This window comes from Culex quinquefasciatus, chromosome 3, assembly GCF_015732765.1.
Source record: "Culex quinquefasciatus strain JHB chromosome 3, VPISU_Cqui_1.0_pri_paternal, whole genome shotgun sequence".
Classification (NCBI taxonomy): domain Eukaryota; kingdom Metazoa; phylum Arthropoda; class Insecta; order Diptera; family Culicidae; genus Culex; species Culex quinquefasciatus.
In genome coordinates this window covers 44949850-44963871 of record NC_051863.1, presented here as the reverse complement: position 1 = coordinate 44963871, position 14022 = coordinate 44949850, and the positions used below count along the sequence as shown (strand labels likewise).

At 36.3% G+C, this 14022-nt stretch overlaps 1 protein-coding gene across 3 annotated transcripts in view; it reads right to left on the bottom strand.

Moving 5' to 3' along the window:
- The window catches only part of LOC6047586 (ribosomal protein S6 kinase 2 beta), a 60106-nt gene extending 46428 nt beyond the window's left edge, over window positions 1-13678 (bottom strand). For all 3 annotated transcript variants that reach the window (XM_038261658.1, XM_038261657.1, XM_038261659.1), the window contains exon 1: window positions 12948-13678. In XM_038261658.1, coding sequence (XP_038117586.1) covers window positions 12948-12987 — 40 coding nt within the window. In that variant the 5' untranslated portion in view covers window positions 12988-13678. The remainder of the gene's footprint in view (window positions 1-12947) is intronic.
- Between the last annotated feature and the right edge of the window lie 344 nt (window positions 13679-14022).

Here is a 14022-nt window from a genome sequence, read left to right as displayed (position 1 = left end):
CAGGTTGCCTCCCATCCATCCATTCGTCCAGATCCGCTCCGGTCGCACGTATACGGAGGACTCTCTATAGCCGATACGACGACAACGAGGACGACGACGTCGTTCCGCCAGTTATGGCAATCAACAGATACACCGCCAGCGCCATATGGTTCGGAAATGTCACTCGCCGTCCGGCTGCAGTTTTGTGGTGAAAGCGAGAAAAATGCTGATTAGATAAGTTTCATTTTTTTTCCTTTTTTTTCGTTTTGCCTGCGACAAACCAAAGAGGGAAAACCGCACAGGCTTGGCGAACTGGAGCATGATAAAATGGGTTGGTTGAACAGGCGGTTTTACCTTTTGCGGGCTTGGCACCGTGTGCGACTTTGTGTACGAACGTATGTGCAACGCCAAACAAAGGCTCAAGTGGAGCCAGTGCAACAACTGCAACAAGCCATAATGCATCATAGCAGGAACATCTACATGTTGCATTTTTTGCAAACCATCGAGCACTTGTGAACCTAATAAATATGTTTTTAAAATAGGAAAGAAACCACTATCCCTTGAACATAAGTACTAGGATGTTAAAAATGTAAATTTTGCAGGCATTTCTGAACATTATTTCAAATTTTAAACCCGTATCCAAACTACACAGAAAAACAAACCAATTCTTGTAATCGTGAATTAAGTTCAGGATAAGAGAACCACGAAGGATGGTGGTGCATTTGCACTATAAACGTGAATATTAGGGTGGCTTGAAGTTGTATGGGAAAATTTCAATATGGACTTATTCAGTCAGAACAGGCATTTTCCGGTCCCATTTGGGCCCCCAAACAACCCCCCAAAATTTGGGAGCGATTGGGTTTGACCCGGCTTTCCGCAAAGCGATTCAAATTTGTATGGAAATTTGTATGGGAAAACCCTCTTTTTTACATTTTAATTTTTATCATTTTCATTTTTCACTCAATTTAAAAACTAACACCGTAAAAGTATAGCTCTGAATGTCCTCTAAAACTTTGCCAAAGAAAGTATGGTTCTATCTTGCTTCTGAAAAAAGATACAGAGTTTTTAAAATGACCGAGCCACGTATTCCAGTGGTAACGCTTCCGCCTCGTAAGCGGTAGATCGGGGTTCAAATCCCGGCTCGGACCAACACAACTGGTGATCTTTTCCCTTCTGGAATCGATTGCTTAGTAAAGGGAAGGTAGTGTATCGTCACAAACTGGACCTTATCACGATACCTTAGGGAGGCGACCTATGGAATGTTAACATTAACCTAAACATGTTAACATTAAGTCGAGAATGAAACTGCCACTGAATCCGCTTTGTAAATGCCGGCCCCGATACTCTTCAAGGGTGTTCCCCTCAGGTGGCTTTTATTTAAAATTATTGACATGAAAATAAAATTTGCAAGATCAGCACTGTTTTTAATCATGCGCAATTGATTCCCCAGGAAATTTTATGTGAAAAATTGGCTTTTTACGGTTTTTTTGTTACTTTGGCGATTTGTGCCCTTTTTCGCCCACTTTACAGTGATGAAAAAGGATTTAAATAGAAACGAGAAATGACGGTTTCCACGCGAAATCGACCACTCAAAATCCGGACCATCTCCAATCTTAATTAAACTTGCTGGATCGTTTTTCCTACTCAAATCAACAACTCCTGTGCACTCAGTTTAGTAATTCACAATGGCATTTGAATTTTTGAAGTTTTAAATTATTGGTAATTACATTTAAATTGAAAAAATCATATCTTTCGAAGCAGATGTTCAAAAAATCGATCGAAAGTGTGTTTTAACGAAAATCGTGCGCTCTTTTCAATGAAAATATTTCCAAAAGCCGAAACTTTCATTTTCGATCAAAAAACAGCCAAAAATCAAATTTTCTTCGAAAATCAGGCTGAATACACCCTTTGATTCAAATTTTGCCATTACCATTCGAAAGAGCGGACAATTTCCCACTTTTCTTCCATAGACACCAAGTTGGAGCGAAAGCGTTTTCGAGTAGTTTGTAAATAAAAACCTTTTTTCGTTTTTTTTTTAATTTTTTTTCCAAAAATCTAAATTACATGTTTTATGGCAGATTTTGTAACAGATCCCATTTTTAAACTTAAAATAAAGTTCTGCTTCCGTGTTTTTGAGTTTTTCCTTGACGTAGCAGTTTCAAATACATATAAAAGGAACGAAATAATTACTAAAGATAACCAAAAAAGGTGCATTTCCTGAACCACTTTTATTATGGAAAAATGTTTATCTCATTCGTCAGTGTTGTTAATACCTGCAAAATAGTTTTTTTTTCTTATTTTATTTTCCAAATTCATCTCGAAACATCATTTATTCGTGTTTATCAAAACTATTTGTGTAGATTTGAAGCTAATTATATCAAGAATAAATTTGCAGAATAAACATGCTATTTAATCAAATCTCTGAAAAGTTACAACAATTTTTGTATAGAAAAGCTGCAAATTGTAAAATTCTGTGATATTTATTCCCTTTTCGTTCTACTATTACTAAAATTGCTCAGGATGACAAATCAAAAATTCCTGTGTTGGATTTCAATTTTATTTTAATTGTAGGAAAAAAACACGTTGACAAATTATTGAACATCTTACAAAATTCTGCTAAGTGACTTACAACAATTTTCCGGGCAAACGGCATGGCCATACTCTAAGGTGCTCGGATCGGCTTCAAATCTTCGGGATTCTCTACCCAAAATAGTTTTATACATAATTTTTATTAGGTAATTAGGGTGGTTCCTGGCACGTCAGGGTGTGCTTTAAAATGTTTAAACCAACTTAAGTTATCCGGTTTGTACATGGAAAGTGACTAATTTGGTTTCAAGGAAAAATACGCATTAGTTCAGTTTAAACGGCGTTTTACAATGATTAAAAAAATCGGAAAAAAAATATTTTGCAGGTATTAACAACACTGACGAGTGAGATAAACATTTTTCCATAATAAAAGTGGTTCAGGAAATGCATCTTTTTTGGTTATCTTTAGTAATTATTTCGTTCCTTTTATATGTATTTGAAACAGCTGCGTCAAGGAAAAACTCAAAAACACGGAAGCAGAACTTTATTTTAAGTTTAAAAATGGGATCTGTTACAAAATCTGCCATAAAACATGTAATTTAGATTTTTGGAAAAAAATAAAAAAAAAACGAAAAAAGGTTTTTATTTACAAACCACTCGAAAACGCTTTCGCTCCAACTTGGTGTCTATGGAAGAAAAGTGGGAAATTGTCCGCTCTTTCGAATGGTAATGGCAAAATTTGAATCAAAGGGTGTATTCAGCCTGATTTTCGAAGATTGATTGATTGATTGATTGATTTTTGGCTGTTTTTTGATCGAAAATGAAAGTTTCGGCTTTTGGAAATATTTTCATTGAAAAGAGCGCACGATTTTCGTTAAAACACACTTTCGATCGATTTTTTGAACATCTGCTTCGAAAGATATGATTTTTTCAATTTAAATGTAATTACCAATAATTTAAAACTAAAAGAATTCCTAAAATTCAAATGCCATTGTGAATTACTAAACTGAGTGCACAGGAGTTGTTGATTTGAGTAGGACAAACGATCCAGCAAGGTTTTTTAAGATCGGAAATGGTCCGGTTCAAAATCGTATTTTTATGGTCGATTTCGCGTGGAATCCGTCAAATGGGTTGACAACCTGTAGATGTGACTCCCTGTCTTCCAACCATGTTGTAATTTCTTGGAATGAGTTGCTTAACAACTTTTCCTAAGACACCAACGCTTTAAAAGGTCACCAGTAGAAGTTAGAGCTGGGTTGACACCCTGTAGGTGTGTCACCCTGCAAGTCAATAATTTTAAATAAAAGCCACTTTCATATACAACAACTTTCCTAAGACACCATTTTGCTAGCTTGCTTCCTTATTACGTTAAAAAATACGATTTCGAAATATCTACCGAAGTACTGGCAGTGTTGGCAAGAAATATCATTTTCAGCACTTATTTTGAAATGCCTCTTTTAAAAACTCTGTATCTTTTTTCAGAAGCAATATAGAACCATACTTTCTTCGGCAAAGTTTTCGAGGACATTCAGGGCTATACTTCCACGGTGCTAGTTTTTAAATTGAGTGAAAAATGAAAATGATAAAAATTAAAATGTAAAAAAGAGGGTTTTCCCATACAAATTTCTATACAAATTTGAATCGCTTTGCGGAAAGCCGGGTCAAACCCAATCGCTCCCAAATTTTGGGGGGTTGTTTGGGGGCCCAAATGGGACCGGAAAATGCCTGTTCTGAAAAATCGATCATGTCGAGCCACCCTAGTGAATATATTCCTTATTGGTTCTTGCATTTCGAGAATTGATTTTTTCCGTGTAGTTAACCCTCTAACGGTCATGGTAGCACCAGTGCACCAAGACTTTGAAATCTCATTGCTCGAAAATTTGACAATAATTTCAACTGCTTCTTTTTGCACATGTTTAAGAAACACATAAACTAATTTCCGACCAAATTTCATCCATATTGAGGAAGTACGAGCTTTTTAACAGACCAAAACGTAAACAAAAATCGGGCATTTTTGAGAAAACAATTAGGCCGTTGCAAATATTTTTCAAATTTTATGTTCATTAAAATGTTGAAACCATGGCTGTAAATTCAATGTTTAAATTTTTTCTGAAAAAAATGCTTGAGATCAAATTTAAACATTTTAAAACAACATTCTTCATGTAAGTCTGTCATGTCATATGTCTTATATTTTCTATATTGATTTTATGAAACTGAGTAAAACAAAATTATTAATTTCGTAAAATTGTGAAATTTATTTAAAAAAAAAACTTGGTCTAAAAATGAACCAAATGACACTGAATTTAAATTTCTTTCAGTTTTTATTGCGTTTACTTCACATTGAAGTTTTTTTTTTCTATTTTCTATTTTTTTAAATAAATAAGTAAGCAAGGGCCTTGTGGCGCGGTGGTTAGCGGCTTCGGCGGTCGATCCCTAAGTTGCTATGGGGCGCGGGTTCGATTCCCGCCTTATCCTCCTGGCCTTCTATCACATGGGGAAGGAAAACGTCGATCCATTTGCGTAAAATAGGTTTCGGGTGACTCACCACAAATAACCTTAGGACGCCTAGAAATGGGCAGAAACTTGCAACAGAGGCCACAAAAGACCCGGGGGTCGTTAAAGTGGATTTCTGGAAGTGGAAAAACTAATGTATTTTTCCAGAAAAACTTTTCAGTGATAAATCTTTTTTTAAATAAGCTTGGAAAAGCAAATTATTTATGCTGATCGCTGCAAATATTTTTTTTAATGATTCAAAAAATCAGGGAGCAAAAAGTATTTTTTTCATAAACTTTGAATTTTGAAGAATAACGAATTGAAAAAGATTTAATATATATTTTTACACTTAATAATTTTGTGTGTGTTTGAAATCATTTCATTTTTTTTATATTTGAATAAAGGTGCACAACAAAGCAAACAGTTTTTTATTGTAAATGATATTCGAATCCAAATTTCGTTTGAATAAATTTTATCATGTCTCATTATTTTTTTATGTTGTAGTGTTGAGTAAATTAAACTTAAAAAAATTGCAACTACCGTTGAAACTTTAATGTTTTTTGTAATTGCAATCGTCAAAACCAATAACTATACAATTAAAAACAAACAAAAATTAAAATGAGTCATATAAACACATTTTTGAAAGTCATCTTTGTTTTTCGTTCCTAAATCAAGGTATTTGAATCTTATTTGCAACACTAGTTCTATTATTTATTTACTTTAAAAGAACCCAATCAAAAAAAATACTGAGTTAACTTTTTAAACTTTTATCAAATATTAATTCCGGCGAAGTCCAAACAAAAAAAATTAAATTTTAAATTTCGATTTTTAAGGTTAATGCAAGATCTTTTGGTGCAAAATCTGGTACTGGAACGTCATCGTCCAGTGCACCGTGATGTGACGCAATGTTCAAAATGCTTGCAATCTGGGCATGGTGGAATGAACTGTGGCATCAAAAGTCGTTGTACAACGTGCGGAGGTGAGCACAAAACGCAAGCTTGCAACACAATCAACGAGAACATCGAAGCAAAATGCTTCAACTGTGGTGGCGACCGTTCCACGAAGAATCGGAGCTGCCCAAAACGAGCCGAATTTGTGAAAGTTCGACATCAAGCGACGACTAGGCACCAACCAATTTCCCGTTTTGGCATTACCAGGAGTGGGATCTGTTTGAGTGGTTACGAATATACAGCCATTGCCTTTGATTCAGCGGCCAAAAGTTGCAGAGAGTACAACAACTCCAGGCTTCAGTCAACCGAGAGAAAACCAACCAACGTCAACGGATGAAGGCAGTAGTTACCTGTTTTCACCACAAGAACTTCTGAACATTTTCATCGAGATGACAACAATACTGCGTGGTTCAAAACTCGTGCGGAACAAGTAAGAGCTGTTGCAGGATTTACGTAAAATATAGTTCGTAGAATCCTACTCGAGAATATTTCAATGAATTTTTACTGAAATGCATTTTTTACAACGCAAAAATGTTTAACTTGTGCATGACGAAGGCCGATATTCAAAAAGTTTATTTTTAAAAAAGATAAAAATATTTTTATGTTGGGAGATCGAAGTAGGTCGCGCTGCGAGTCGGACGCAATTTTTTGTGCTCCTGTCATTTACATGGAGTTTTCAAAATTTAGATGTCTTTACGGTTCAAACGGTTTTTGAATGTTTTAAAACTTGTGCACCTGGTGAAGAAAGAAACTGTTACGGACAGCTTTAAACCGGACGGCGCTGCGAGACGATTGTGCTTCCTGCGGCATAGAACGGCTGTTCAAGATCGAGTTGTTCAAACCCGGTGAGGAATTTCATCCTTATTCAGTGTTGCAGGAGCGGCCGTGGCTGACTGGTTACGGTGTTCGCTTTTTAAACGAATGGTTCTGGGTTCGATTCCCATCTGATCCCAACGATGAACATGAAGAAAAAATCAAAATTGTTCGAGACGGCGTTCGATTCCCCGTCCAGATTCGCGGCTTTATGAGCTATGACTGGAATTAGGAACACTGTTACTGTTTACTTTTTTTTTTTTTTTTGGGAGGGTGATGGGACCATCCATAAACCACGTGGACACTTTTTTGGGAATATGTTACCAACCCCCCCCCCCCCTCGTGGACAATTGTCCATACAAAAAAATACTTTTTGTATGGATCGTGGACAATCGCCATACCACCCCCAAAGTGTCCACGTGGTTTATGGATGGTCCCGATCCAGCCGCACATCGTTGATGTCAAAACCTCTAAACTGGGCCCTTGTCCTGTCACGTCCGTCAGTAGTCTTGTCGTACATTACAACTAGAATCAGATCTGCCAATGAATTAGTACACTTCGACCAAATAAACAATGACGCTGTATGGATCTGACTCTAGAATAAATGCACAGTTGTGTGTTATTCATAAGTCCAAAATGTTCAATTATTCATATAAGTCCAAATTTTCATTTGCGGATAACTACCTAACTTGAATTGAATACAAGATTTAAAGTAACATATCCGAATGCTACGCTTATCTCAAATCCCCGACATTTTAATTAATACAAAAAAAAACGTTTTTTTTGTAAAACCTGTCTGGCTTCTTTTAAAAAACAAATAAAAATTAATAACAGTTCACATTTACAAGTCGTGAATTGAAAAAGAGACGACCATTTGATCGTCATAATTCCAGTAGATCCTCGATTCGCAACAATGGTCGATACAATCATAATCCGACAACCGTTAGTTCAACAGATCAACGAACTTAGTCCGATATCATTTCACTATTGATTGATCGAGACTCTACGAAAATTTTGACAAATCATAATGGTTTTTATGCTACTTGAATGAAAATCACCGATTCTGATAGAATTACTAAATTCACTGTTACTAATTTTGTCCCTAAATAACTAAAGGCAAAGTATAACAAGTTGATATTTATAGTAAAAATCCTAAATTCTACAATCACTATTTTTTTAAACCCGCATCCTAACCTGACACCCACATTAAGATAGGGAAAAATCACATATGTAGCGGTTCATTGTACAAATGTGATATTTCCTCCTTGTCTCGATGACAGCTTACCGGCCATCGATTAAGCCCTGAGACTACGCCAAAGTGGGTTCTCGCAGCATGAAGTGGTGTCCATGTGTAAAAATGGAAGCTTCAGCAATATACTGAACACTTCGATTTTAATTCCACATCGAATCAAATCATACTCTTTGCCAAACAAGCATCAAACCTATGACACTCATTATGACAAAGCCCAGGGTACTCTTGCCAGTGCCTTAGTTAAAGAAATAATTGTTCCTAAATGGATTATGATGCAACACACAGCTGTAAGGAACTCCAAAACTCTGTTATGCACTTCAAAATAACTCATTGTATCTTGATTATTCACCAATAAAACCGAATTGAATTGAATTGAAACTGCATCTCAAGACTGTTTCATTCAGAGCAGCAAAACACTGCCTCTAAATTTCCTGTTCCATAATTCGTGCTTGCCATTTCATTAGGGCACATAACTTTTTTAAAAAAATAGTGTGTCCCTTTCACACCTTATGTAAACTGTTATTGTAGTGAAAGGGATACACTATTGTTTACAAAAGTGATGTGCCCTTTTGAAATGCTAGGCTCCAATTGTAGAACACCTGAGTTTAACTGATATTTTTAAAGTTATCAGACCATTCATAACACATAACTAAGCTTGAGTTTCGTTGGTTTTCAGTGCGTGAAGTCATTATATTGTAAAAAATATGTACTCATCGAGAGAACCAAAGTTTGTTTACATTCGTAAGAAAAAAGTGTTCCGAATTTGTAAATTTTCTTAAAAACTTGATATAAAAGTTAGAATTTGCAGTTGTTTGATACATCATTCGAAAGATCGCAAGAAAAGCTTCAAATGAAGTTAAAAATGTAGACATTCCATCGTTGATGAAAGTTGATATTTAAAAACCAATAACGCAATAACGCAAAAAACGCATCTAAAAAAAATAATAATTGAAACCATTTTCAGGCAGAACTTGCAGTTCATTAAATTTTAATAAGTCAAAGTCCGAAAATTCGGTTAAAAATTTCCCATTCCCAAAAAAAATATTATAAACATACCCGCCATAATCCACACAGCTACGTTTATTTTGCTAATGGCAAATGTTCGTGAGAGTTGGGTACTGTTCTAATTTGTAACACTCACTCACCCCCAAGCGCCCACACATACACATATGTGCGTGTACCTGTAGATCAAGAGCACTGCGGGGGCGGTTGAAAAGGTGCTAGTTTGCGTTCGCGGGCGTGCTCTTATCACACCATTAACACACAGAATAACCCACCCACCCACGCAACTTCCCTGGCCGAATTTTTCACTTCTATTCCAATCAATTAGGAAGGCTTCCGAGAATCTTGTGAATAATATCAGTGATGTGTTGTCGCGTAGGTCGGCAGGGGGCGGAAAATTAATAACGTTAAAAAGAGATTTGCCGGTGGGAGTCAAGAGGAGAAAGGGATGTCAAATGTTGGGAAAATTGAAAATTGATACCTTCGTCTAATTTTCGAGGTGTTTTGTTTGGCTGAGTAAACAATTCCGGGTAGATAGGCGGTTTTGATTGGACTGTTTGATCTACAATTCGGCGGAATTATGATTGATTGCATGTGAGGTAAACTGAGCTCAACTTGATGACATTATTATTTTAAACAACTTTCAGGTGTCTCAAACGTGTAATAAAACTTGATGAAACGTTGTTTGGAATTCACTCGTTGATTCGTTTATTTTACAATGCCCAAAACAAATGATAGGGCACTTGTGACTTAAGGAGGTATTACACTATGGCAAAATAAAAAAACAAACAAACCCGCACTTTTTCGCGTTTGACAGTTCGACAAACTCTCAGACAAGACCAAATGTATGCAAGCTGACGTTTCTGCAAACAAATGTTGGCGAACAAACAACGCAGACAAACTGGCAAACTGTCAAAATGAGCGAGTTTGTTTGTTTACCGTAGCCTAATACCTCTTTTATTGTTTGGATGCTGCCAAGTGAAAATCCTCTTTGATGTATTTGATTTTTAAATTCTGTATACAGTCCAGACTCGATTATCCGAAGTTTCATTTATCCGAAGGTTTGTATGGGACTTCAGGGCATGGAGTTTTTGTTTCGATTTCTTTTTCATTTTATTTGTTTTGAAATTTAAACATTCGAGTTCTGCGACTCCATTTTAATCAAATTTCAGTTGTTGATTGCATATTAAACAATTAAATGCGTTTTTCAATACAACATCATCGCCATTTTGACCACCATCTTGGATTTAAATATTCAAAATCATTTTAGCGTAGTTTAGGAAATTAAATATTCAAAATCATTTTAGCGTAGTTTAGGAGCATACAATAAAAAATCAACAATCAAAAATTAAACAACGGATAATCGAATATGGACTGCAGTCATTTTTAGAAACAAAAGCCTCGATGCTAACCATTTAGCTGTTTTCTAGGTTTGAAGTATTGCCCGAACCACAAACTTTTTTCATACGAAAAACAATAATTACAGCAAGTCAAAACATAGCCAGTATTGAAAAAATAGTTGATAAAAATAAGATGTTTATGGTATTGTTGAATTTCAAATGAGATTTAAGAAATAAAGAATATTTTTAATTGCAAAAATAAATCATATCTTGACAACTAAAACAGCAGTAGGAATCTTCAGCAACTGATCTGTCAAACTGACACAAGAAGATTACAGAATTCTCAGCAAAATAATTTAACATTTCTTTTGCAGAAAATTTCAGTTGTTTTGACAATAATTTTACAGAAATTTTAGTAAATCATCTGTCAAAGTGACTAGTAACTATTTACTGAAAATTCAGTAAAAAAATAATTTCTGAATCGTTTACTCAAATTTCACTTGATGAAAATTCAGTAAAACTTTGTTGAATTTCAGCGAAAAAACTTTGCTTCAGGTCATGAATGTAAATAAATTTAATTATATATTGGTTGATCGCACTGGTTAATAATAATTTGCAAATATTCAAGTCAACAAGACGGCGACGGTTTATGTACTAACAAAACAATAATCTTGGACTAGCTTGTAGTGTTGAAAGCTATCAATTTCACAGTCAAAATCTAACATTAGATGCAATTTTTGCATCAACCCTACGCCCATCCGGGATTTGCCCTCCCATCCCCACTGCTCTGCCCGCAAGAGGGGGCACAACCACGAGTGTGCATAGGGTAGAGGACCCAGTTTTCGCCCTGCTCCAGTTTTCGCCCACCTACTGGATTTAATCTGTATCTAGCAAACTCATACCGTTTTTTGGTTGAATTTATTATGCAGTTTTACATATTCATTCATTTCTAGTACTAATTGAAACTTTCCTAATGAATTTCTATTGTTTATTAAGTTTTTATAAGCTTTTCAAAAAAAGCCTTACTGCAGCCGCCATATTTTTGTCAATATAGACTGCAGCGGGTAATAATGTTAATGAGGGAAAACAACTCATTTTGTCCGAAAATAATGTGAATGAATAATTCATTAGTTCACTGTATGTCTGAATTTCATGAAAATCTTGTGATTTACCTGTTTTAAACGTTTACCAAAGGTTATTTCAATAAAATAAAGTGGGCGATTTCTGGGGTCATGAAAAAACATTCGATCCAATTTTCGACCAGGGCGAAATCTAGTATTGTGTTTTAAGATTTTATCTAAAACCAGTTTTCGTTTACCATAAAAACTTTTCTAATCGCAGCGAAATGTGCTTGAAAATATATTTGGAACATTCTTGATTATTTTTAAAGGTTAAATAATCATTTTAATTACTTTCATTCATAAGGGGTTTAGGTTCAAATGTTGTAAAAGTTTACTGGTTCATAGGAGAACAAATTAAGCAGAGGATGGAGAAGTAGTTACACATGTGCTTTAATATTTTTATTAAGAGGGACTCGATGTTTTATATGGAGTTATTTCGGGAGCAAATTACCCATAGGATTAAAGCTCCCCTAACAAAATCAACAACAACATGAAGCTAATTGTAACTGTGTGCCCTTATCTTGGTTGAACAGGGACACATGAGTTCTATCAAAAATTAGTCATATTTTTTTAGTGAGAGTGAGAACATGTTTTGGTTTTAGTTATAATAGACAGAGAATCTCAAAATAAGTAGGATATCTGAAAAAAACTCCTAGGATTTTTTGAACCTCAATTTATAATATGTATGACAAAATATGTGCACAACAATAAAATTATGCTTCGGGAACATGTAGTGTATCAATAGGAGACCATATTTGCTTAGCTTTGTGTCATAATTTCATTTGATTTCTTGATTTTTGTCGTGGGCGAAAACTGGTTCCAAGGGTGGGCGAAAATTGGATTTAGGGGGGCGAAAATAGGCTCTTCAGAGCACTTTATTAAAACGCAAAGTTTTATCAAAAATGAACACGTAAATGATAAAAACCTTGTGGAAAATTAAAATCAAATAGTTTATCAACGTTCTACAACAAATAGATCCAAAAACCATAAATTGTCATCAAATTCTCATCAAATTTCCTAGATTGCCACTATAAAGTGGGCGATTTCTGGGTCCTCTACCCTATTGGTAAACAAAACATTTACACAACCACCCTTTGCTTGCGCAGCAGCAGCACTGTGATAGAAACAGAGGCGTTTACTCTGAGTATTGGGTTTTAATGTAAATAATAGGTTTAATAATAAACGCTGTTAAAAATAAAACTGGTGTAAATATGAAGCAAAAATTAAAACTAAATTTAGACACGCAGAAAAAAGAGACTGACTGGGAAAAACAATAGTACAAGAGACACAGCTAGTAAAGTAACAGTACAAAAAGTCAACTTGCTCAAAGAGATCACAAAAAGAGTGTTTTCGGTTGGGTGGTTGGTTGGGACAAGAGACAAGAAAAAGAGGGCTCTGGCAGGTTGGGTGGGAGACATAGTTGGAGCAGGGTAGAAGAGGGACTGTGGTGGCCTACGGGGGCCGGACGTACCTCGGTACCGACGATACTGTGTGGGACTTTCTCTCTCCATGGGTCCACCGAGTTGGCCAGTGGCATTCTCGACGATTGCTTCACTTTTGGAAATGTTGACCGCTGGAATGGGACACTGCGGCGGCAAGTGGTGCTGGTTGCGGGGCTGAACGACCTGCTCTTCCAGCGCACCCACTCATCGACACAGAAGCAAACCGGAAGTGGGACCCCCTCTGCACACAACCAGCGAGCACACACACACACACACACAGATTACACTTGATGGCACTGGCTCTGACAGATGTGCTGCTCTGGAGCTTCTTTTTTCACCTCCAGGAGACGACACTCCAAGGATTTTCACTTGTCAGCCTGCTTCTGCTTCTTTTTCCACACTTTCCCACTGCAGCAATCCCAGCAGCAACCAGATGTGGACCAACAATCAAAAGACGATGACGAAAAAAAAAAAGATGCTGCAAATCTTCCTTTCAAGGGCACTTCATCCCAGCAAACATCGGAATTCCTCCAGCACTTTCCGTTGCGCTGTTTTTTTTTTGTTTCTCTCGATTTCCGGTCAGCCTCGCTCCCACCACAAACAATAACAACTATTTAGCAAATATCACACAAACTTTAGGTCCAGCAAATGCAACACACACATTGGACACGGGCACGGAAGAACAAATTCGCGACGACCGCACGACTCCGGATTGCGTTGGGAAATGATTTTGCCTTTCCTGCCCTCTTCTGACACTGAGCTGCTGTTGATTTTGCGTTGCGGTGACTTCACGCACACCACGGCAGCCACACCAGGGTTGCCGTGTTGTCCAAGGGAGATCTGTTCTTTCCTGTGGGAGAAGTCTGTATGAGATCTGTAGCGACATTTTTGAAAAATCTGCAACATGAAATTAAAACTTGAAAGATTTTTGTTCAGTTTCTGCACGCAGGAAAATAGGGCATATTTGAATCAACAAAACGTTTTGTTGATTTGAAGATCAAGATTTTTTTTGAATCAACGCTAAACGTCAAAGCAACTTCTTCAAAACAACAAAAGATTTTTGTGGAATTGAGAAAACCAAGGTTTGTTTCAACGCAAAATCAT